Source organism: Colobus angolensis, unplaced genomic scaffold (genome assembly GCF_000951035.1).
Source record: "Colobus angolensis palliatus isolate OR3802 unplaced genomic scaffold, Cang.pa_1.0 Scaffold355, whole genome shotgun sequence".
Taxonomy (NCBI): Eukaryota; Metazoa; Chordata; class Mammalia; order Primates; family Cercopithecidae; genus Colobus; species Colobus angolensis.
The window spans coordinates 604,120-627,235 of record NW_012116877.1 but is presented as its reverse complement, the minus strand read 5'-3'; the positions used below and the strand labels follow the sequence as shown (position 1 = coordinate 627,235).

The 23,116-nt window shown below is 42.7% G+C and overlaps 1 protein-coding gene across 3 annotated transcripts in view; it reads right to left on the bottom strand.

Moving 5' to 3' along the window:
* The window catches only part of FAM168A (family with sequence similarity 168, member A), a 211,207-nt gene that overhangs the window by 14,727 nt on the left and 173,364 nt on the right, over window positions 1-23,116 (bottom strand). For 2 of the 3 annotated variants that reach the window (XM_011953031.1, XM_011953032.1), the window contains exons 3-4: window positions 11,255-11,335; window positions 820-945 (exon numbers count right to left, since the gene is read on the bottom strand). In XM_011953031.1, the coding sequence (XP_011808421.1) occupies window positions 820-945; window positions 11,255-11,335 (207 nt within the window). Of the gene's footprint in view, window positions 1-819; window positions 946-5,934; window positions 5,962-11,254; window positions 11,336-23,116 lie in introns of all 3 variants that reach the window. The other variant, XM_011953030.1, reaches the window with a different exon arrangement.

Below are 23,116 nucleotides of genomic sequence, written 5' to 3'. Positions count from 1 at the left end.
CCCGCCTCAGCCTCCCAAAGTGCTGGGATTACAGGCGTGAGTCACCGCGCCCAGCCGCCACTCAGTAATTTCTAAACATTGGTCCTCATTTCCCCAGTGGAACCACTTTGTGTTAAAAATTAGACGTGAAGGTGACAACATCAGTTACCCTACTGAGCCTCAGGATGAATATGACGAGTCTGACTGGCTAGCTGGTTTCTGGCCTCCCTGAAGACTCCTCATACACATCTTGGTCCCACAGTGCAGCTTCCACTAGGGCAGTGTTTCTCATACAGAGGGCAACTTTGCCCTGTAAGGGACATTTAGCAATGTTTAGAAACATTTTTGGCTGTCACAATGAGGCTTTCCTACTGGCATGTAGGGTAGAGGCCAGAGATGCTGTTAAACACCCTATAATGCACAGGACAGCGCCCCCATAACAAAGAATGATTTGGTCTAGATGTCAATAGTGCTGAGACTAACAAGCCCTGTGCTAGAGGGGGAGCCCTCTCTGTCCAAAGACCCACAGACCTTCAAAATGTGCCCTCTGTCCTTTCCCCCTAAAAAGCAGTAACAGTCCTTCCCCAAACAACTTGTTGGCCAGGTGAGTATTTCCTTCTCCCTCCCTCAGTGCTTTGTGTCTCCCCAAAGCTGAGTGCATGATCAAAGAGGATGACCTTTCTTGAATAAGGAGGGCCAATTTTTTGCCTGGGTAAAAGAACCTCTTAAAACAGTATTTATCTCATAAATGTCATTTTTAAAAGCTCCCTTTCCTTTCTTCCTAAGAAACAAATCAGTCCCAACCAAGGGGAACAAGGAAAGGAGACAGGCTGTATTTACTGAAAGCCGCAGAGGATGCTTGGTAAGTTCGGTTCTCGGTCCCGGTGTCCACTGGGAGGTGGAAGGTGCCTTCAGTGCCACAGGAAGACGAGTTCTGTGGCCAGGCCTGTTTCATCAGCAGAGTTGCTTAAGGGAAGACACAAGAATGTCATTAGGCAGAAATAAGAAGTGGCCACCACCAATCACAGACACAAAGCAAGGGTCTTGTGCTGGACAGAAACATACAACCCAAGGGGCTTGTTCAGACACACAGGATGGTTCAGCCTTTCTGAGATGGTTGAGTGGGTTAGGAGGAATGCCTGAAGTATGTTTCCAAATGAGCGAAATCAAGGAAATCTGAATTTATACTAAAAGAGTCAGGATTTTCTAGCTCCTACTAAAACCACAAAGATGCCCATGAATGCCATCTCCTACTACCTGACACTGTGGCCTAAGGCTCTGATATATTCCTCAGTCACTTTCCCATTAATGTGTAGCAACGTGGGAGCCTTTGTGTGTTCACCAGATCAGTTGAACACTCTTGGTTGTCTGAAATACCATCTGGAGGTGTATTTATAAGCTGCTTTCAAAGACAGGCCCACAAATAATGACCGCATTACATGAACCTTGTTGGACTACCATCCCTTCTGAAGGGACTGAGCTGTGGCCATGGTAGCTTAAAAGGCACTGGGCACTGTGCTGCACTGAACCTAGTTAGCCAGTGGGGTACTCCTTGCTAATAACTCCTTCTCCTGTACACCCAGCTGAGGCCAGACATACTTCTTGCATACCCCTGAATATCTCCTACTTAGGTGTTACTGGGTGCCCCATGTGGGATATCTCCTCATAAATTAGAGGTGGTCTTTTGGGCCATTAAGAAAGCACATATGAAATTTGGGGTAGGTATGAAATATAGATGAGGCCCAGTTTAAGATGTGCAGAGACTTCCCAGGCTGACTGAAAGCTCAGCTCGAGACATCTGAAGGATGATAGGTTTTAGAAGTGGGGAGTGACTCAAAAAACTTACCTTCATGGTATCCTGAGGGGGAAGGAGAAAAGAAACAGAGTTCTGAAGTGGGACTTGCCTAACTTTTCAGACATTTTCCTTGTTATAATTTCAAACACTAGAGGGGAAACATTCTTGACTCAAATTTCTGTTTATGGTAAAAAGAATAATTTTAGCAACATCTTTTCCACTCAAAGTCTTGGGGGGGTCATGGATATAGGGTGTTACATAGTATATTAGCAGAAGGTGGGGGCTGCATTGGCAATACTTAAAACATTTAAATAAGAGGTTAAGACAGGGTGTTATGAGAATAAAGTATGCCTATACACTCTCTAATTCCACCAGGACAAGGACATTCTACCTCTAGAGAGATCTCGTAACCCTCTCTGCCCATTCAGGTAACAGGTAATACCTCTGGTTCCTTCTCTCCCAGAAGTACTGGGGCCAGAGCAGGTCAAGGACTGTGCTGTTTTTGTTGAACCAAGACTAGAATTATGGCTATTGTAGGCTGACTCTGTGTTTGCATTAATGGCCTGCGATATATACAGCAGATGCTGAGAAATGAGAAGGAAATCATGGGCAGGAAAGTCACACTAAAAGGATAATTCTGTTAAGAGAAATGGAGACTCAGCAGAACTCCATATAGAGCTTAGGGCCTTTCCTGGACATCAAGACATGGCTCTGCAGACAATGCAGGAGGAGAAGAGTCCATTTTAAACAATCATTTTGCGTTTCTTTTCTTTGGGGGGTGGGAAACAGGAAGGGGGTAAAGAATCCAATCAGTGTTAAAAAATCTTATCAACATGTCTCCAAATTTAGACTCTGCAACACATGTGGCTGGAAAGTAGTCGCCACCCAAAACAACTCTCTATGTAGCTCTGAAAAGTCAGATAAAGCAAGCCCATGCCCTTAAGACCCCACAGGAACACTATCAGGGGGCAGGAGGCCTGAATTTGGCTGTAAGAATTTAGAGAATTTGGAGGTTCTATTACATTCAAATTTTTTCCTCCAAGTTGTATATACTTTACCATAATTTTCATCATAAGCCAAAAGTCTGACATTAGCCTGAAGGACTGTGTGACCATTAAAGTTAGTAAGTCTAACTTAACTTACTCTTTACAAAAGAGCAAATCACTCTTTTATCCAAAGAGTGACTGAGGCCTACACTGCACTCAGCACTGAGGGGAGCGCCGCGGGTGGGAGGGAACACACCTGGGTCACAGTCACCGCACACAAGGTACTTATGGTCTAGCTGGGGATGCAACACAGCCACACGCCAACCAGGGAGTGAACAAGACAGCATGACACATAGTAAAATAATGTTCCAGGTTAACCAGGAAAGAAGCAAGTGCGACTGTGCCTTTGGTTACTATGTCTTTCCCAACTGATGACATGAACTATACTATATATTTTTCTGAATAAAAATATTTTTCTTTATTTTCTTCTGGTTTCATTATAAAGAAAATGAATTAGTGTTTTCTGTACGTCTCTGTATGTTTGAATCCTTGTAATTTAAATAACTAGATAAATGTGAAAACACATCAAAAAACAAATATTAGCTGTCCACTTGACCTCCCCATTAGTTAGTTGTACCATGTGATCCAGCCCCTCTGTATATAATTCTAAAGTCACCTGTTCTATTGGTGGGAGCGATTCAGAGCTCAGTTGTGGGATGAAGACAATTCCAACTGAAGCTTTTAGAGGCATGGTCACAGAGGAGGCTGCTCAGAATGGCATGCCTGCCTTTGCGTGCCTGAAAAGTACCACTTCCTAGAGATGTTTTGTATTTTGAACTGAGGTAGTTAAATATAGGCATATACATATGTAAAGACATCATTAAGCTGCACACTTAAGATTAGTGTACTTTATATACTTTGCTGTCTATGTGTTATCCCTCAATTAAATGAGAGAGAGAGAGAACCCTTGGCGGTGAAGGGCCACGGGCCCAGTCACAGCACGCTGCCCACACCCAGGTGCTGCATTGTTCACTTTCCTGGATACGGGGCCCTCACGCCCTCTGACAGTTGAACAATCTGTTAAGCACATTTACAAGGAGACGAGGCAGCAAGGGACCATCATCCTGAACAATGCACTGAGTCAGGAAATCTGAGTTGTAGCCTGGGCTCTGCCACTTAATAGCTGTAGGATCTTGGGCAAGTCACTTAACCTTTCTAAGCTTCAGTTTTGTTGTCTCATAAAATGGCAATAATCATCACTCCTTGATTGCTTCATAGTACTGATGTGAGGGTCAAAAATAAAGTGTCACCCAGTCTTCTAATTTCTAGTTCTGCTATTCGTCCCCTCTTCCATCTCCAAAGTTATAGGCTACAGCTCTAACTGAAGCTCTCATCATCTCTCATCTGAACTACTGCAACTGCTTCCTCATGTTAAATCTGCTCCCTCCAATGTTCAAGCTGCATTCAGAGCAATATACCTAAGACCTAAACCTAATCATAAAATCCCCTTTCTTGAAAACATTCCATAGTTCTCCACTGACTCTAAGCTAAAGTTTGAACTCCTGTGTAGCACTCAGTGCCCCACCATGATCATCTTGTCCCAATGACCTCTCTAGACTCTCTCACTGTTGTCAATCTCCTGCCCATACTACAGCCACAGAAACTGCTTATCATTCCCAGAATATGTCAAGGAGCTTCACATCTCCATGTTTTTGTCCACACTGCTACCTCTTCTGGCATGTCTCTCCCCAAACTCCATCTGGTAACATTAATTAATCCATCAATCATGAGCTGAAGACTCACACCTACTATGAAGCCTTTCCTTCTCCCCACCCCTTAAACACAGCTCTCTCATGCATCCCTATAAACTGACTATCCCAATCCCTGTGATTCTTGGAAGCACCTGTACTTAATAGCATGTCTTCTCTCCACTAAACTGTGAGCTCCTTGAGAACAAGCCCCTTGTCTTACTAGTCTTCATATTTTCAAAGGGCCATCTTAGGGCCTGGCACAGAATTTTATAAAGTGAAGAGCTCCATCTGTATTCTTTATGCAGATCTATTTCAGATGCTATAACTGGAAGGGGAAGAATGAGAACTTCTCTAACTTTTTATGCACCCTTCTGTCCAGGTTCACATATCCTGAGGCAAACAAAAAATGACTATATGAGAAACAGGTCTGCGACTAACAAAACTGAAGTAATAAAATTGTAAGAGGACAGTGTATTAGCATTTAAAGGGACCTCAGAGATCATATGAAATTAAACAATTTATCTATGGCCTGGAGACATTAGTAAATTGCCCAAGATCACACAGCCCACAGCAGTGGCAAGGAGAAATTTCACAGCTCATCTCCTGACAGATGCGCGATACACAAATTCAATTTCCAGCATCCAAATAATTCAAGGTTAAAAGTTGAGAAAGGGTGCAGAGATTTTACAAAAACATTTTCCTGAACAGCCCAGGTGAGGGTGGTGAAAGTTGCAAGTCCCTCCCATGGTCCCTTCCTGTCTATGACAAAAAGGACCTAGTCAAGTTATACTGCTGGGACCCTCACAGGTGCCCAGAAGTTCCCGTGGTGCCTTGGGCCTGGAGTCCACACTGTCCAGAGAACCCAGTTCTGGTCCCTCATTCATTAGCACGCTTGCCCCCCTCTCCCCACCTCTCAGCATCTTCTAGGAAAATGAGCCCAGAGCTCAAGTTCTGGGCTAAGGGAACAGATTGTATCTAAAGTCAACCAGGTCTTCAAACATGTCAGACTGCCGATGGAGATGGAAAATCTGATCCTGGGGCAAACTAGTTTTTTGGGTTCTAATAGGCATAATCCAGGTACTCCTTCACAGAGGCTGCCACAAAGCCAACTGAGGAGCTGCATGCAGGTCCTGGAATTTTTGTTCATTTGTTTGAATTCAGCAGCCAGGTTAGGGTGACAGACGCCTTTTAATGCCACGATCCTTTGCTGCTGCCCTAGGGACGGTTCATGTGTGTCTCCAACCCATGATTTTGGCACCATCAGACATGTTCCTGCATGCTTTAGGAACTGCTGCTGAGCCACCTGGGGGGAGCCCAAGCCTAGGGGATGGGATTTGGAGAGGAGAGGAGAGGGGATCTACCATTGTTATGAGATAACACATTCATAGGCTGTAATACAGATGAGGAAAAATAGCTTTCCTACCATAAGCTGAATGCAGGAACTGAAACTCTGTTGGATAGAAATGTTAGTTGAAATTACCACTAAGAATTTGTGCAAAGTTGTATACATCGCAGTTACATAAACAGACTTTGTTTTGCGATAGCAGTTTCCCCCCAGCTTCACAAAAATAGTAAATAAAGATGTGAAGCACTTTTACCCTAGAGAGGGTGACAGACTTGTCATCTGGGAAAGTCCATTCAATGCAGAGAGCCCCTGGATGCCATAGTGTCTTCTAGGCAGCTGACCCAGAGCTGCCTGGATGTGAACAAGCCCAAGTTCCTGCTTTTTGTTTGTCTGTTATAATACATTTCAGTTATCCCAGGAACTGCAGAGGGATTTCACATATGACAGAGACTTTGTGTTAGAGGAAGTGAAGGTTCAGAGACAATATCACCATCTTTGGCCTCTAAAGAGCTGTCTGTAAAACCTCTGAGATAGGACCAATGCAGAGGCACTCCATCCCTGAAGCCTCTGGGTCACTGTGGTGCTATAGAAGGAGCACAGGTTGTGGGGTCAGACAAGTTGGGTTTGAATCCCAGCTATACTGCTTTTTTTGGAGACGGGGTCTCACTTTGTTGCCCAGGCTGGAACGCAGTGGTGCAATGATAGCTCAATGCAGCCTCCAGCTCCTGGGTTCAAGTGATCCTTCTGTCTCAGCCTCCTAAGTAACTGGAACTACAGGTGCGTGCCACCAAGCCTGCCTATTTTTTTTAATTTAATTTTTTGTAGAGACAGGGTCTTATCATGTTGCCCTGGCTGGTCTTGACCTTTGGCCTCAAGGGATCCTCCTGCCTTGCCCTCCCAAATCTACTGGTTTTTAGCTGTATAACTTTGGGCAACTTATTTAACCTGTTTGAACAAAGTTGGAGGCAGGAAGCCCTAACTTACAAGACTAAGGTAAAAATGAACGTTTGTAACATGACTTGTGCAGGGCTTGGAACAGGGCAGCTGTTCAGAAAGCACAAATTCCTTTTCCCTACTCTTCTCCAAGTCTGTTGCATGTAAAATGGGAATAATGCATTTCTACTTTATAGGGATGCTATGAAATCAAATGAGACAATAGGGGAAAATGTTTTTGTCAACAGATTCTCATGAGGAGGTTATTTTATTTCTATCTGTATTAGTTCATCTGTTTATCCATCCCTTCATTTATTTTCAAGCCAGGTTACCATTAATAGGTGCCTAGATTCTAAAAGCCAAGTCTTGATTGGCTCCTACCTCTTATGGGGTCAAAGAGTTCTTAAATAAGATCCCTGAAATCATTAAGAGCTTGGGAAAAAGCTCCAAATACCCACATTGCTTTCAGAACCGATGAAAAGAGTGAAATGTTTCCCTGCATCCTGGACAGATGACATCTTAGGGTACTCAGAGCTGCTAAAAATAGCTTTCTCTCAAGCAATTTCTTGGTCTCCTTAAAGCAGCTGAAAGAAATTTAAACCTAAGAGCCTGGTTCCTTCTGAAGGCACCTCTCTGCATCACAAATGGCTGGCTCTGGCAGGAAGGTGAGAGTAACCTACACCGTCCTCTCTGACCTTGAGCCAGCTTCTCCATGGTAGGAAGTCTCCCACAGTCAGGAAACCTGCACTGTGAATCCAGAGGCCAGCATTCCAAAATATGCTCTGTGTGTGTGTGTGTGTGTGTGTGTGTGTGTGTGTGTGTGTGTGTGTAAGTAACTCAAAGGGAAAGGGATCTTCCCAAGGTCACACCAAAATCAGAAGCAAAGCTAGTGCTACAACCTAGGTCTTTCAACTCCGAGTTTGGGGTCTTTAAATACAGTACTCTAACATTACCCTTTCTTGTGGATTTTGTGCGTTTTTGAGAAAACAGTCTGGGTGACTTTAGTAGAAATATGTTGACTTTTAAAAACAAAATGGGGGAAAATCAAGTTAGATGAGGGCTTACTTTTTGCTTGTTTTAAAATTAAAGCTGAATACACATGCCAGGATGTACTCAATCTCAATCTCTCTTTTTTTCCCTACAGTTTCAGCCTCCTCCTATCTGCACTCCTTTCCCTCTTTAGCCAGTCTAATGCCTTAATTTCTCTCTGGCCCACTGACGCAACTACAGTGTAGCAGTTAAGAGCTCATGTGGCACAGTGGCAAGGTGCGGGGCTTGGATCTTTGGGCTAGTTATGTAACTTCTCTAAGTTTTAGTTTTCCCATTTGGAAAATGGGGATAATAAGGGTACCAACCTCAAAAGTTTATTGCAATATGCAACAAGCTAATATAGATAAAGAACTTCAAACAGTTCCTGACACATAGAAAACATTCAATAAACAGTAGCTATTTATTCCATGTCTTTTCACTTATTGGCAAACTGATTCTAAAACAATCCCACAATCCAACATTATGAGAAAATAGCCCAGTGCTGGGCATGACAGCCTGGACAAATTCACAGCCTCCACCATTCAGATGGGCCCCCAGTGTGACCCTGCTCTGTTATCTTTTGGTAGTTTCCAGTCCTACTCCTTCCTGTGAGGCTCTCACATCCTGACCTCCCTGGTTAAGAACCCTCCCTTGATCCCTACTCCCCTCTGTCTAAGCAAATCAAGGTCATTAGATGAGAACTCCCACTTTCCACTGGGCAATTTATTCTAAGCATATCTACCTGTCACCTTTCCTTTAGTCTTTCCTTTAGTTGCCCTCCCGCGTGAGGCACCCTGTCTCCACCCGCTACTCAACTTCCCAAACCAAAGAAGAGAACTGAGCTCCAGATTTCCCACCCCTACAGCAGCCTCTGTGGAGGCCTGGCTCTGACTGGCACCACCTCTCCTGTGTCTCTGACTTGTCCTCTCCACTTGCACCTTCCTATCAGTACCCCACACTCATATCCGAGAAAATCTTCCTTCAACCCTACATTCACTTCTAGTCAGTGTCCTTTTGTTTTTCCTTTCCTGGTAGCTAGGCTTCTAGTAAGAATAGGCTATATATGCTAAATCTACTTCTTGACTCCTGATTCACTGCACTCTGGTTTCTAGCCTCACCACCTCACTGACAATGCTTCCAATGAGGTCACTGATGGCCTCCTGACTAGAAAGACAATGAATCTTCTTCATTCTTGATCTTACTTGACCTTCTGCAACAACTCATTTTGTTTTAGTCTAGACAGTTTACAAAGTCAGTTCACAGATCTCATAGCACTTACATTTAAATCATTTATTTATATATGATATACATGATCCTCGAAGCCATTGTAGTTTAGAACTTACCAAATTTGATTATCAGAGAGAATTTCTGTAGCTTTTATTATTTTTGTCTTCTATCATAGATCTTGGGGAAAATATTATATGTCATATTGACTAAAGGTAAATATAAAACCAATGCTGAGATACCATTATAGAACTTTAGCCCATGTGTCACTGCTCCCTTCATAAGCTTTCCAAAGGCAGTGATTACAGCTTCCTCAAGTTTGAATCATCTACAAGGTCTTCCAAAGTGTCTTGGGCATAACAGGGTGGGTCAAAATGTCTGTGAAATGACACATCTATGTAAGCACCTTAGGGGATACCATCACCTATTTACATAAAATAGTTCTTCTTGTTTGTCCCAAAAAGAGGGGCTGTGTGATAACTTCATGGTGTGTGTGTATAATTATGATATGATTCCTACTTAGAGATGGGGGAAATGAGGTTCAGATAGGTCAGGTGACTTTAAGGTTGTGAATCTAGGAAATGACAGAGTCAGGACTCAAATCTAGGTCTTCAGACAACCTGCATTCTTTCCTCCTTTAAGTAAGCCCCAAGAAAGAGAATGACAGTAGAATAAATACTAGATCGGCAGAGAAAAGCATAGGACGAGAGTCAGGAGATCTGCCAAAGATTCTAGTCCTTATGCGAATGCTGACTCACTGGGTAACTTGGGACAAAACACTGCTTTTTGGTTCTCCTTTGTGAAGAGAAGAGGTTGAACTGGAGGATCTCTAAGGTCTTTTGAAGCTTTCTAATTCTATAATGATAAGTGCTAAACAAGAAAATGGCATGGGTTGCTGGGCCGGGGAGGGCGGGGGGGCCGGGTTGTTGCGTATTATCAGGACATTCAAGGCCTCTCCAAATCCGGCCCTTGTGTATCTACAGTTCAGATTCATCTAGCTGCTCACAGTTTAACCACTCCCCTGCTTCTACGTTCCTCACAGTGTCATGTTCTCACATCTCTAAGCCTCTGCCCATGCTCTACTCTGCCTGGAATGCCCATTATTCCTTGTGTGCTTAAAGAACAGCTTCTACTTCTCCTTCAAATCTCTATTGTTCTCCATTCTCTGAAGCCTCCCCTGCACTTTCACCCCAAGCAGACTGTTGTTCCCTCCTCCTTCCCTTATACGTATTCCTTTTTACAATACTTAGCAGATTAGCACTGCAATGAGTTTATATGCCAGATTCCCAAGTGGGAGCTACTTCAGGCAGGCAAAGATGGCATCTTTTAATTTTTCTATCCCAGTATGGAAGACATTCAACAAATACTTGTTGAGTAAATGAAACTTACATAAAACCATCCACAACCCTGAGGCAGGCAGTCACATTTGAATCTTAAGAGAGGTGAGGTGACTTGCCCAAGGCCTTAGAACTAGTGAGTTGGGTAATCAGGATTCAAACCCAGGACTTTCTAACCACAGAGCCCATACTCTTTCTCCTGCTCTTGAGTATTAGAGCACCAACTGAGCATGAGGGTTAAGATCAGAACTAAGACTGCTGCAATGCTCCGAGCCCAAAATAGAAAAAACCTTTTCAACATTTTCAAACCCATTTCAACCTCAATCCAAGTGTTGGGCCTTTATTAATTTTGAAAAACAAGTAGCTTATCTCAGCTTGAAAACCAGCTCTTTACCCTCTGGTGGCAAGAGCGTGTGTGTGTGTGTATGTGCCCCAAGGTGTGTAGGGGTGGGTGTGTGTGTGTGCCCCAAGGTGTGTAGGGGTGGGTGTGTGTGTGTGCCCCAAGGTGTGTGTGTCCCAAGGTGTATGTGTGTCCCAGTGGCAGCCTCAGGGAAAACTCAGCAGAGAATGAATTTGGACATTGCTTGGGAGAGCAGAAAAGGTTCTATGAGGAGGATGCAGGTCTCAGGTATTCCAGCATGGGAGAGATGAGTCAACCTTAAGTCCCAGACAGAGTGGAGGAGATTCTATTCCCGCCCCCACCCTGAGGCTGACTGTCCCAGTTCCCAGAGGGGACTCCCAGGAAAATCAAGCCTGGACAGGCTGGGCCCGGAGCAATTAAGAACAGGAAAAGGCCAGCAAGTGGTTTTGTTTTTCCATATAGAGTCCCCCTTCCTACCCCATTCGCCACTGCTAGGTCCCCATTTTCTCTTTACCTGGAGCATAACTGGGACTATTGGTGGGGTACAGGCTGGGATTGTAGGCAGGGGCAGCTGCTGGATAGGCTGTGGGGTAACCTACAGAGAGATAAGAAAACGCTTATTTAGTTAGGCGAAAAACAAACAAACAAAAAAAGCAGATTTTTGAGGAAATAGAATCCAAGTCCTAGGCTTGGCCTTCAGTCCCTCCATGGGCTATTTCAGATAGCATATGTGACCAGTTTTCAGCCTCTCAAGAGAAAAGTTACCAATACCAAAATCCCAATATATGCAGACTTTTTGGTCTATTTTTTAAAAGCGATACAAGAAATATGTCTATATGCTCACCATAAAAAAAAAAAAAGGAAGTGGCCAGGCACAGTGGCTCACGCCTGTAATCCCAGCACTTTGGGAGGCTGAGGCAGGTGGATCACAAGGTCAGGAGTTCGAGACCAGCCTGGCCAAGATGGCAAAACTCCGTCTCTACTAAAAATACAAAAATTAGCCAGGCGTGGTGGTGGGCGCCTATGGTCCCAGCTGCTATGGGGACCGAGGCAGGAAAGTCAGTTGAACTCGGGAGGCAGAGGCTGTAGTGAGCCGAGATCACACCACTGCACTCTAGCCTGGGCGACAGAGCAAGACTCCATCTCCCCCGCACCCCCCCCCAAAAAAAAAACAACAAACAATGGAAGTAATACTGAAGTTTACACTTTTTATGTTCAAGTTTACTTTCACATTCCTGCCACAATACTACTCTCCTCCCCAGAGGTAACATCATTAACAGTTTGACATCTATCTTTCCAGATGGCTTTCTACACATTTTTATACACATATATTCAGTGGTGTGCTGGTAAATATTTAACAACAGGCTCGAAGGGGCTGGAAATGGGAGCTGCTTTGCAGCATTTGCCAACTGCCATGGCATAAATGCTTCCACCATGACCAATTTGATGCTACCAACATCACTGAATGAGTAGCTTGGAAGAGGTGCCCACAATCAGCTCTCAAGAGCTTACACAAACCAGCTCCAGCTCACCACAGTATACTATATTCGGTTTGGGGGATTTTTTTGAAATTTTTTTATCATGGTAAAATACGTGTAATATAAAATTTACAATTTTAACCATTTTTAAATATATAATTCAGTGACATTAATGACACTTACAATGTTATGCAACTATCATCACTATTTGTTTCCAAGACATTTTCATCATCCCAAACAGAAACTCTGTAACCATTAACAATACATCCCCCAATACTCAGCCTGGTAACCTCTAATCTACTTTCTGTCTCTCTGAATTTGCCTATTTTATGTAAGTGAAATCATACACTATTTGTCCTTTTGTGTCTGGCTTCTTTCACTTAGCATAATGTGTTTAAAGTTCATTCATGTTGTAGCATGTACCAAAACTTTCTTCTTCTTTATGGCTGAACAATATTCCACTGTGTGTATATGCCAGATTTTCTTTATCCATTCATCTGTTGAGGGACACCTAGGTTGTTTCCACCTTTTGGCTATTGTGAATAATGGTACAATAAACAATGACATGTAAGCATCTGTCTGAGTACCTGTTTTCAAATCTTCGGGATACATACCAAGTAGTAGATTTGTTGGGTCATATAGTAATTCTATGTTTAGCTTTTTAAGGAATCACCAAACTGTTTTTTACAATGTCTGTACTATTTTACATTCCCACCAGCAATGCATGAGAGTTAAAATTTCTCTACATCCTCAACAATTCTTGTTCTTTTCTATTATTATTATTATAGCCATCCTATAGTAAGTGTGAAGTGGGATCCCAATGTGGTTTTGATTTGCATTTCCCTAACGACTAATGATGTTGAGCATATTTTCGTGTACTTATTGGCTATCTGTATATCCTCTCTGGAGAAATGTCTATCCAAATCATTTTCCCATTTAAAAATACAATTATTTGGCTGGGCGCGGTGGCTCACGCCTGTAATCCCAGCACTTTGGGAGGCCGAGGCGGGCAGATCAAGACGTCAAGAGATTGAGACCAGCCTGACAAACAAGGTGAAACCCTGTCTCTACTAAAAAAATAACAAAAATTAGCTGGGTGTGGTGGCACATGCCTGTAGTCCCAGCTACTAAAGAGGCTGGGGCTGCAGTGAGCCGAGATGGCACCACTGCACTCCAGCCTGGTGACAGAGTGAGACTCCGTCTCAAAAAAATAAAATAAAATAAATAATAATAATAATAATAAATTTTAAAGTACAATTATTTGTTTATTTTTTAGAGACAGGGTCTTGTTCTATTACCCAGGATGGAGTATAATGGCAGGATCATAGCTCACTGTAGCTTCAAACTCCTGGACTCAAGCAATCCTCCTGCTTCAGCCTCCTGCTGGGCCTACAGGTACGTGCCAACATGCCCTGCCTTTTTTTTTTTTTGCTTTGTTTTGCTTTTGTGTTTTTTAGAGACTGGGTCTCATTATATTGCTCATGTTGGTCTCAAACTCCTAGCCTCAAGTGATTTTCCTGCCTTGGCTTCCTAAAGTGCTGGGATTACAGGGCATTTTCCCATTTGTTCACTGGGTGGTTTGTCTTTTTGCTGTTATACTGCAGAAGTTCTCTATACATTCTGAATAGTAAACCATTATCAGATGTATTACTTACAAATATTTTCTCCCATTCTGTGGGTTGTCTTTTTACTTTCTTGATATTGCCTTTGATGCAAAAAAAAATTCAATTTTTATTTAAGTCCAATTTACCTATTTTTTTCTTTTGTTGATTATGCTTTTGGTGTCCTATCTAGAATCCACTGCCTAATCCAAGGTCATGAAGATTGACCCTTATGTTTTCTTCTAATAGCTTTATAGTTTTGGCTTATATTGAGATCACTGATCCATTTGAGTTAATTTTTATATATGATATGAGGTAGGGGTATACACTGTTATATATTCTACTTTTTCACTTTAACATTATAAACAATTACTCGTGTAATCACATATTCTTCGAAAGGCTTATTTTAATATCTTTATGATATTCCCTATGTAGATATATCATTTAACCATTACCTGTTTTAGTTGTTTGAAAATTTCACTTTTGGGCCAGGCGCGGTGGCTCACGCCTGTAATCCCAGCCCTTTGGGAGGCCTAGGCGGGCGGATCACGACGTCAGGAGTTCGAGACCAGCCTGGCCAACATGGTGAAACCCCATCTCTACTAAAAATACAAAAATTAGCCAGGCGTGGTGGCGCATGCCTGGTAATTCCAGCTACTCGGGAGGCTGAGACAGGAGAGTCGCTTGAACCTGCGAGGCGGAGGTTGCAGTGAGCCGAGATTGTGCCACTGCACTCCAGCCTGGGTGACAGAGCGAGACCCTGTCTCAAAGAAAAGAAAATTTCACTTTTATAATAGCTAACAAACTAAAATAACCTAAGTAAATCTCTGACTGATTATTTCTTTAGGAACGAATTCTAGAAGTCAAATCTCTAGGTTAAAGGATAGGCCTTTTTTTTTTTTGGAAATGGAGTTTCACTCTGTCGCCAGGCTGGAGTGCAGTGGCGCTGTATCAGCTCACTGCAACCTCTGCCTCCTGGGTTCAAAAGATTCTCCTGCCTCAGCTTCCCGAGTAGTTGGGACTACAGGTGTGTGCCACCACACCCAGCTAATTTTTGTATTTTTAGTAGAGATGGGGTTTCACCATGTTGGCCAGGATGGTCTTGATCTCTCGATCTCATGATCCACCTGCCTTGGCCTCCTGAAGTGCTAGGATTACAGGTGTGAGCTATCGTGCCCGGCCGGGTAGGCCTATTTTTAAAGTTCCTCCATCCAACAATTTGAGTATCTACTTGGTGCCAGACACTGGTTTAGGGACTTTTGTCAGTGAACAAAACACAGATCCCTTCCCTTGTGGAATTTATATTCTAAGAGGGTGGGAGAAGGCACCCTTGGATAAATATTAAACATAAAGTCTTCAGTGCTATGGAAAAGAGAAAATGGGCAAAGTAAAGGGAATCAGAAGTGCCAAAGTGTTGAGGGTAAGGGCACTGCAATATTAAACAGAATAATCAGAGTAAGACACATTGAGAAGGTATTATTTTTGCAAACGCTTGAAGGAAATGATAGTGTTAAGCAGATAGCTGAAGGAAGAGTGTTTCAGACAAAACAGTCAGTGCAAAGGCTCTAAGGTGGACAGCATATGGGGCAATGTTGGAGGAATAGCAAAAAGGCCAGTGTGGCTGGAATGGAACAAATGAGGGGGCAGTAGTAGTAGAGGAAGTCAGAGAGGTAAAGGGCTGGCCAGTTCATGTAGGACTTTACAGGCCACTGTGAGGACTTAGACTTCTATTCTGAGTGAAATGAGAAGACCTCATAGGGTTTTCAGCAGTAACATGCTTTGACTTTATGTTTGAAAAGGGGTCACTCTGATTGATGTGTTGAAAACAGACTATAACGGGGTAGAGAAGCATAGCAATCAGCTGAGAGCCTACTGCAAGCTCCTAGCAATAGATGTTGGGACTCAGACGAGAGAAATAGCAGAGGTGAAGAGATATGACATGGTAAGAGCCTTCACATACTTTGCCATACTGTTTTCTAGAAAGACCATCAATTTGTACTTGTTTTAACAGTGTATAAGTGCCTGTCTCACTGCTTCCTGCAGTTGTTAGATGCTCACTGGTATTTTGTCTGACAATGAAAAGCTGGTTTTAGAAGTCAAAGATTAAATCCCTAAATCCCTAAAAGCTTCTTTGGGATTTGTAAATATTGGAGCTTTAATAATGTATCTTTGTTAATATGCCTTTCCCTAAATCCTTTCCAATTCCAAAGAAAATTCACCTCTTTACCCCCTAATCATTTTCTGATTTTAGAACTGAAGTAGCTAACTTGTCAATTAATTAGCAATCTGGAGGCGTGCTACCTCTCAAGAAGAAAGTCAGGGGTCTAATCTGGGAAGCCAGATCCAGTCTCATAGCCAAAATCTGTGTTCAGCTTCATGTGAGAAATTGTGCAGCCACAGGTAATCACACTCCTGTTTTGTCATTTCAGATGCCTTTCACTTTAGGGGCAATTATAGAATGTTCCTTCAATGTTTCCAAGTGGAATTATTTTTAATTCACTTGAACTTGGCAGATATTATATAAGGCAGCATTACAGAGAGCTTTATTTGGTCCTCCCTCCCTCTCTTTCCTTCCTTTCTTACTTCTTTTTTTACCTTCCTTCCTTACCTTCTTACCTTACTTACTTCTTTATTTATTTATTAATTACAGGGTCTCAAGCGTTGCCTGAGTCCAAGAGTTTTATAACTGTTAATACATTAAGTCTGATCAGGCATTGTGGCTCACACCTGTAATCTCAGCACTCTGGGAGGCTGAAGTGGGAGGATCGCTTGAGCTCAGGATCTCTACAGTCTTATGACACATGACTGTCATTGAGACATACCATGTATATTTCACTCATGGCTCATACAAAAGATATTTTCACACTTGCTTTTCATTTGAGCCTCAGGTCAATCCTAATGTGATTTCTCCCATTTTATAGCTAAACAAATAGAGGTTGAGAGGTGAAGTAACTTTCTGGTTAAGATTATTCAGCAAGTCGGCTGGGCGCGGTGGCTCACGCCTGTAATCCCAGCACTTTGGGAGGCCGAGACGGGCGGATCACGAGGTCAGGAGATCGAGACCATCCCGGCTAATACAGTGAAACCCCGTCTCTACTAAAAATGCAAAAAATCAGCCGGGCGTGGCGGTGGGCCCCTGTAGTCCCAGCTACTTGGGAGGCTGAGGCAGGAGAATGGCATGAACCCGGAAGGTGGAGCTTGCAGTCAGCCGAGATCGGGCCACTGCACTCCAGCCTGGGCGACTGAGCGAGACTCTGTCTCAACAACAACAACAACAAAAAGATTATTCAGCAAGTCAGTGGTCATACTGGGAAGGGAATCCCAAAAGCAATGCCTTTTCCACACCTACCAAATAATTATCACTTTGTCCTTAGAAACAAACCTGCCCCTTTTGTATTTGTATTTTTTGAAGGTCAAGAGTGAAGAGAATAAATGGACACAAGTTAGCCTTTCTCCTTTGTATCCTAAAGGCTGCAGTAGTGATCAGGTATTCTGGGATTTTGATGTGTACATTTTAATTGCTTTACAGATGTCAATACAATCTAATCCTCTTTTCTTGTTGGTACTAGGATTAGGACTAAAGAAATGTAAAGCTATTTTTTGATTAATATGGAAATTAGAAATTACTTTCAACAGAAATCAGGGGACTATTTCTGAAAATACTTTACCTTTAGGAGCTAAAAATAGCAGAGTATCAAAAGGCTAGAGGAAGACAAACTCCCTGGCTCAAAAAGACAAAGAGGCTTACTTCTTTGTGAGTAGGAGAATACTTAGGCAATGGAGACATTTTCAGTTTGAAGCTCACAATTAAAAAGAAAACTGCCCCGCAAATGACCCCCTAGGGTGATCAAAACCAAAACAAGACCAAAAAAATCTTTATTCTCTCAAGATAATAAAGAAGAGTGCAAGAGGAAGGATGTAATTTTGAATCTGTATTATGTTCTGGCCACTATGCTAGGCACTTCTTTATCTGATACAAAATATATTACTAGTTCCATTTTAGAGACGAGGATATTAAGACTTCTCTTACAGAGCTAATAAGTAGAGAGTAGAGACAGAACCCAGACCTGCTGAGTGAGACAATATCCATTCCTACCAACCTCCCTGCCTCTCCTCAAAATGAGTCTACTTAGAGAAAATCTCTGGATTTGGCTTCCATTTACTTTGCCAAGATTCTTTTACTTCATCTTCAAAACCAAGGAAAATAGGAAATTACTCTAGAGAGTCAATTTGGTCAAAGATGGCTGCGTTTAAAAAAAAAATAAAACAACAACTACTGTTTCCACTCAGTGGAAAGGTCATGGTCATGTTATTGAAAAGTATCACAGGCACTGAATTATAGAGTTGGAAGAGGTATTAGAGGTGATTCAGGCCAATTTGTCACTCAGCACAGGAATACCCTTTATAGTGGCACACATGACTGGCAGCATAGCCTCTGCCAGCATACTCTTCTTTTTTTTTCCCGAGACGGAGTCTTGCTCTGTCGCCAGGCTGGAGTGCAGTGGTGCAATCTCGGCTCACTGCAACCTCTCCGCCTCCTGGATTCAAGCAATTCTCCTGCCTCTGCCTCCCAAGCAGCTGGGATTACAGGCACATGCCACCACACCTGGCTAGTTTTTGTATTCTTAGTAGAGATGGGGTTTCATCATGTTGGCCAAACTGGTCTCAAACTCTTGACCTCGTGATCCACCCACTTCAGCCTCCCAAAGTGCTGGAATTACAGGTGTGAGCCACCACGCCAGGCCACTCTTTTATTTATTTATTTATTTATTTTTGAGACAGTCTCGCTCTGTCACCCAATCTAGAGTATAGTGGTGTGATCTCGACTCACTGCAACCTCCGCCTCCTCAGTTCAAGCAATTCTTCTGCCTCAGCCTCCCACAGCATACTCTTCTAATGATGGTACACTCAGAACCTCTTCAGTGAGTCGAAGCACAGACTGGAGAGCTCTGAAATTAGAAAATTCTTCACTCTGAGCTAAAAATCTGACTTATTAGGTATCTTACCCTGAACACTTTTTCAGTCACTGGAGTGCAGAAGCTGAGGCAGGAGAATTGTTTGAACCCAGGAGGCAGAGGTTGCAGTGAGTTGAGATCACACCACTGCACTCCAGTTCCTGGTCCTAGTTTTCCCCTCACAGAACATGTCTGTTTCCTCTCCTCCAGGACAGCCTGCTAGAGATATGAAGATACCCATGATTCCTCCTGAATTTTCTTGTGTCCAAATCCAACAGACCCAATTCCTTCAATCTTCCCTCACCCTGATTGCTCACCAGTGATCAGACTTCAATTTACAAATCCCCTTCCCTTAAAACAATTCAATTATTCTTCTTGCCTTGTTCCTTCTTCTGCTGATAGTTTTTCCCCAATTAAAAAAAGATAATTGAACTGACATAACAAGACTATGGTGATTGTGGTCAGTGAAGGCCTAAAGTGACTGCATCTAGATTTCATCATCATCATCATCATCATCATCATCATCATCATAGCATCTGGCAAATACTCTGTGGCAAGCAGGGTGCTAGGTTCTTTACAGAGGCACTTACAGTCTAATGGGGAAATAATATAGTTATTTAAATTAATCTACAGGTGTAATATATGTAAGATATATTCAGAGAATGCTGAAGGTGTTATCAGAATGCTGAGGAGGAAATGAAGAACATGTTTAGAATAGTTGGGAAAGGCTTCTGAGAGAAATAAACATTTCAGTTGGCTTTGAACAATGAATGGGAGGAGTTTGTCAAGGTGTGGAGAGGGCAGGGACAAAGAAATATATACTGATTCCATGCATGAAGGTATGAAAGTGCATATCACATTAGGGAAACGGCAAATAGTTCAGTACAGTTGAATTTACTGCATGTGGGGAAAAGTGACAGGAAATAAAGATAAAAAGGTAGACTAGGGGACAGGCTGTGAAGGGATTTGAATGCCAGGCTAAGGGATGGAATTAATTAAAAAAAAAAAATAGGAAAACATTGGAGGGTTTTAAACTGGGGGTTTCTTGTGTGTGTTTTACAAAAACTACTCCAGCGGCAGCATGAAAAGTTCAGAGTAGTTAAGATCAGAGAAGGAGGAACACGATAGTAAGTCACTACGGTAGCCCAAAGGAAAAGTTACAACACTAGCAATAGGATGAAGAGAGGGGGAACTACAAAGATGTTTAGGAGGCACAGCCTACAAAATTTGATCCTGAGCACAAAACCCCATTTTAGTCCTGTGGGCTAAAAAGCTACAAAGAAAGATGGGAAACGTTCTAACTGCAGGGTTTGCAAGTACTATCCCCCCGCCCCACCCCCGCTTCTTTTCTTTGATAGGCAGAAGGAAATAAAATAAATAGACCCTCGAATCTGTTAGTTCCAGAAAAATGCATGAATCTGAATTTCTCTTACTAAGTGGGAGGCTTGGCTGCTGAGAGTGCTATACTGGTGAAAATGTAGGTCAGCCCAAGCAGGCAGCAGTTCTGTAGTGCTGGCTCTGAACCTGCCCACCAGACCTGAATCTAAGATAGCCTGTATATTAGATTCAAGGCCCAGCCACCCAGCCTTCCACTGACGAGCTGCAGGGAATTGTAAAGGGTGTGAACTATAATAAATGAGGCACTGTTCTCATCTAGGGCAAGGCAGCTCCTCCTGAGGTAACAAGACAGGAGGAAATATCCAGTAATCAATTGTGCTCTGAGTTGTACTGCATCTTCGGAGAAAGCATACCTATCCAGGTTAAAGGCCAGCAACCCCTGGGTCATTCACCTAGGCTAAGCCCTAGCACAGAAAGGCTGCTAAAACCAGATCAGCCTTAACTTCCTATGTCATTAGTGTACAAACAGTATCAACAACAAAAAAAGATAAGAAAATAAGTTGCTTAGACGTTAGTAATATAACTGCTCCTAGGTAAATATATAAGGCCAAGTGTGTGCTGCTGCCTCAGGACAAATTTTTTTTTATTATTTTTAACAAATCTAAAAATATCTCTGCAGTTCCCTATCTGCCAGTAAAGGAGAGATTTTAATGTGAAGCAGATGGCTTATTCTCTCAATCCCCATTCCAGGAGTGTGCTGTTGCTTCTTTTTTCTCCTACATTTATAAGGCACTTCGGAGGTACTCAACACTTTAGAGGTTGTTTGGTGTCTCTGACCTCTGTGTGTTTATCTTCTAAAACAGATCAAGGAGCAAGGTGAAATTTTGTGAATGGATAATCTGGTCCATGAATACCTTTGTCTCTCAGGTCAATTCACTCTTTTTTTTTGAGTCGGAGTTTTACTCTTGTCTCCCAGGCTGGAGTACAATGGTATGATCTCCGCTCACTGCAACCTCTGCCTCCCAGGTTCAAGTGATTCTCCTGCCTCCGCCTCCTGAGTAGCTGGGATTACAGGCACCTGCTACTGCGCCCAGCTAATCTTTGTATTTTTAGTAGAGACGGGGTTTCACCATGTTGGCCAGGCTGGTCTTGAACTCCTGGCCTCAAGTCATCTGCCTGCCTCAACCTCCCAAAGTGCTGGGATTACAAGTGTGAGCCACTGCACCTGGTCCACTCTTATTCTACTGTTCCATTTAAAGACATTTACTAAAGGGAAAAATCTTGCTCAGATTCAATGTAATGTATTGGAACACTTGTTTTCCATATAAAACAATAAAATTAGACACCCCCAACCCCACACCTCACACTTCTCCAATTCTAGAAAGACAAAAGACTTAAATATAAAATAAAACAGCCTGGTCGTGGTGGCTCACTCCTGAAATCCCAATGCTTTGGGAGGCTGAGGAAGGAGGATCGCTTGAGCACAAGAGTTTGAGACTTGCCTGGGCAATGTAGCGAGACCCTGGCTCTACAAAAAGTGGTGGCATGTGCCCATAGTCCCAGCTACAAGGGAGGCTGAGGTGGGAGGATCACTTGAGCCCAGGAGACAGGGGCTGCAGTGAGCCGTGACTGCACCACTGTACTCCAGCCTAGGTGACAAAGTGATACTTTGTCTCAAAAAAAGAAAAAAGAAAAAAAAAAAAAGAAAAAGAAATAGGAGAATATCAGAGTCCCAGAGAATATCAGTATAACCTTGGGATTACAAAGTGTTTCTTAGATGATATCAAAAGGAAGAACCACAAAAGGGTGAAAAATTTAATTGAAAACATAAAGTTCTATATGTCAAAAGATGCCATAAACAAAGTTAAAAGGCAAGCACAGAGAAATAAAAGACATTTGTAACATATGTTAACACTGGACTAGAGGCCAGATTAAAAAACTCATATTAATCAAGAAGAAATGAAAATAAGCCAATAGAACCTAATCAAGCAACAATTCACAAAAGAAACCAGACAGCTGACTGGGGAGCAACAGAAAAATGTTCAACCACAACAGTAATCAGCAAATGCACATAAAAGGAATATTATATTATTTCATACCTATCAGATGGGTTTTTTTTTTTTGTTTTTTTTTTTTGAGACGGAGTCTTGCTCTGTTGCCAGGCTGGAGTGCAATGGCGCTATCTCAGCTCACTGCAACCTCCACCTTCCAGGTTCAAGCAATTCCCCTGCCTCAGCCTCCCAAGTAGCTTACAGGGGTACAGGCACATGCCTATACCACTTGGCTAATTTTTTCTATTTTAGTAGAGAAGGGGTTTCACCATGTTGGCCAAGATGGTCTCGATCTCCTGACCTCGTGATCCACCCACCTCAGCCTCCCAAAGTGCTGGGATTAGAGGCGTGAGCCACCATGCCTGGCCTAGACAGGGAAAAAATTTTAAGTGTGACAATATCAGGTGTTGGATAGGACCAGAAACAATACTCATATTTTGTTCAGGGTTTCTACATTTGTATTCAAATGGGATACTGGTCTATCCACAGTTTTCTTGTGATGTCTTTGTCTGGTTTTGGTATCAAGGTAATACTGGCCTCACAGAACGAGTTAGAAAGTGTTCCTTTATCTTCTATTTTTTCAAATAGTTTGTGCAGGACTGGTGTTAGTTCTTATTCAAATATTTGGTAGAACTCACCAAAGACGCCTGTGGGCTGGCTAGGAAGGTGAGCAGGGTCAGACCAGAGTAAGTTCAGAGCAAGCCCTAAACTTACTTTGTAGAGACCCATCTAAACATTCTTACTGTGAATCAAAAGAAGATATTTCCTCCTCTGGCTATCCTAAAGGAGCCATCACAGTCCCGTGGGAAGAACGAGGGATCTAAAGGCAGGCAGTGTGGATTCAAAAGTCAGCTGTATTCTAACTGGTATGAGATGGTATCTCATTGTGGTTTTGATTTGCATTTCTCTGATGGCCAGTGATGATGAGCATTTTTTCATGTGTCTGTTGGCTG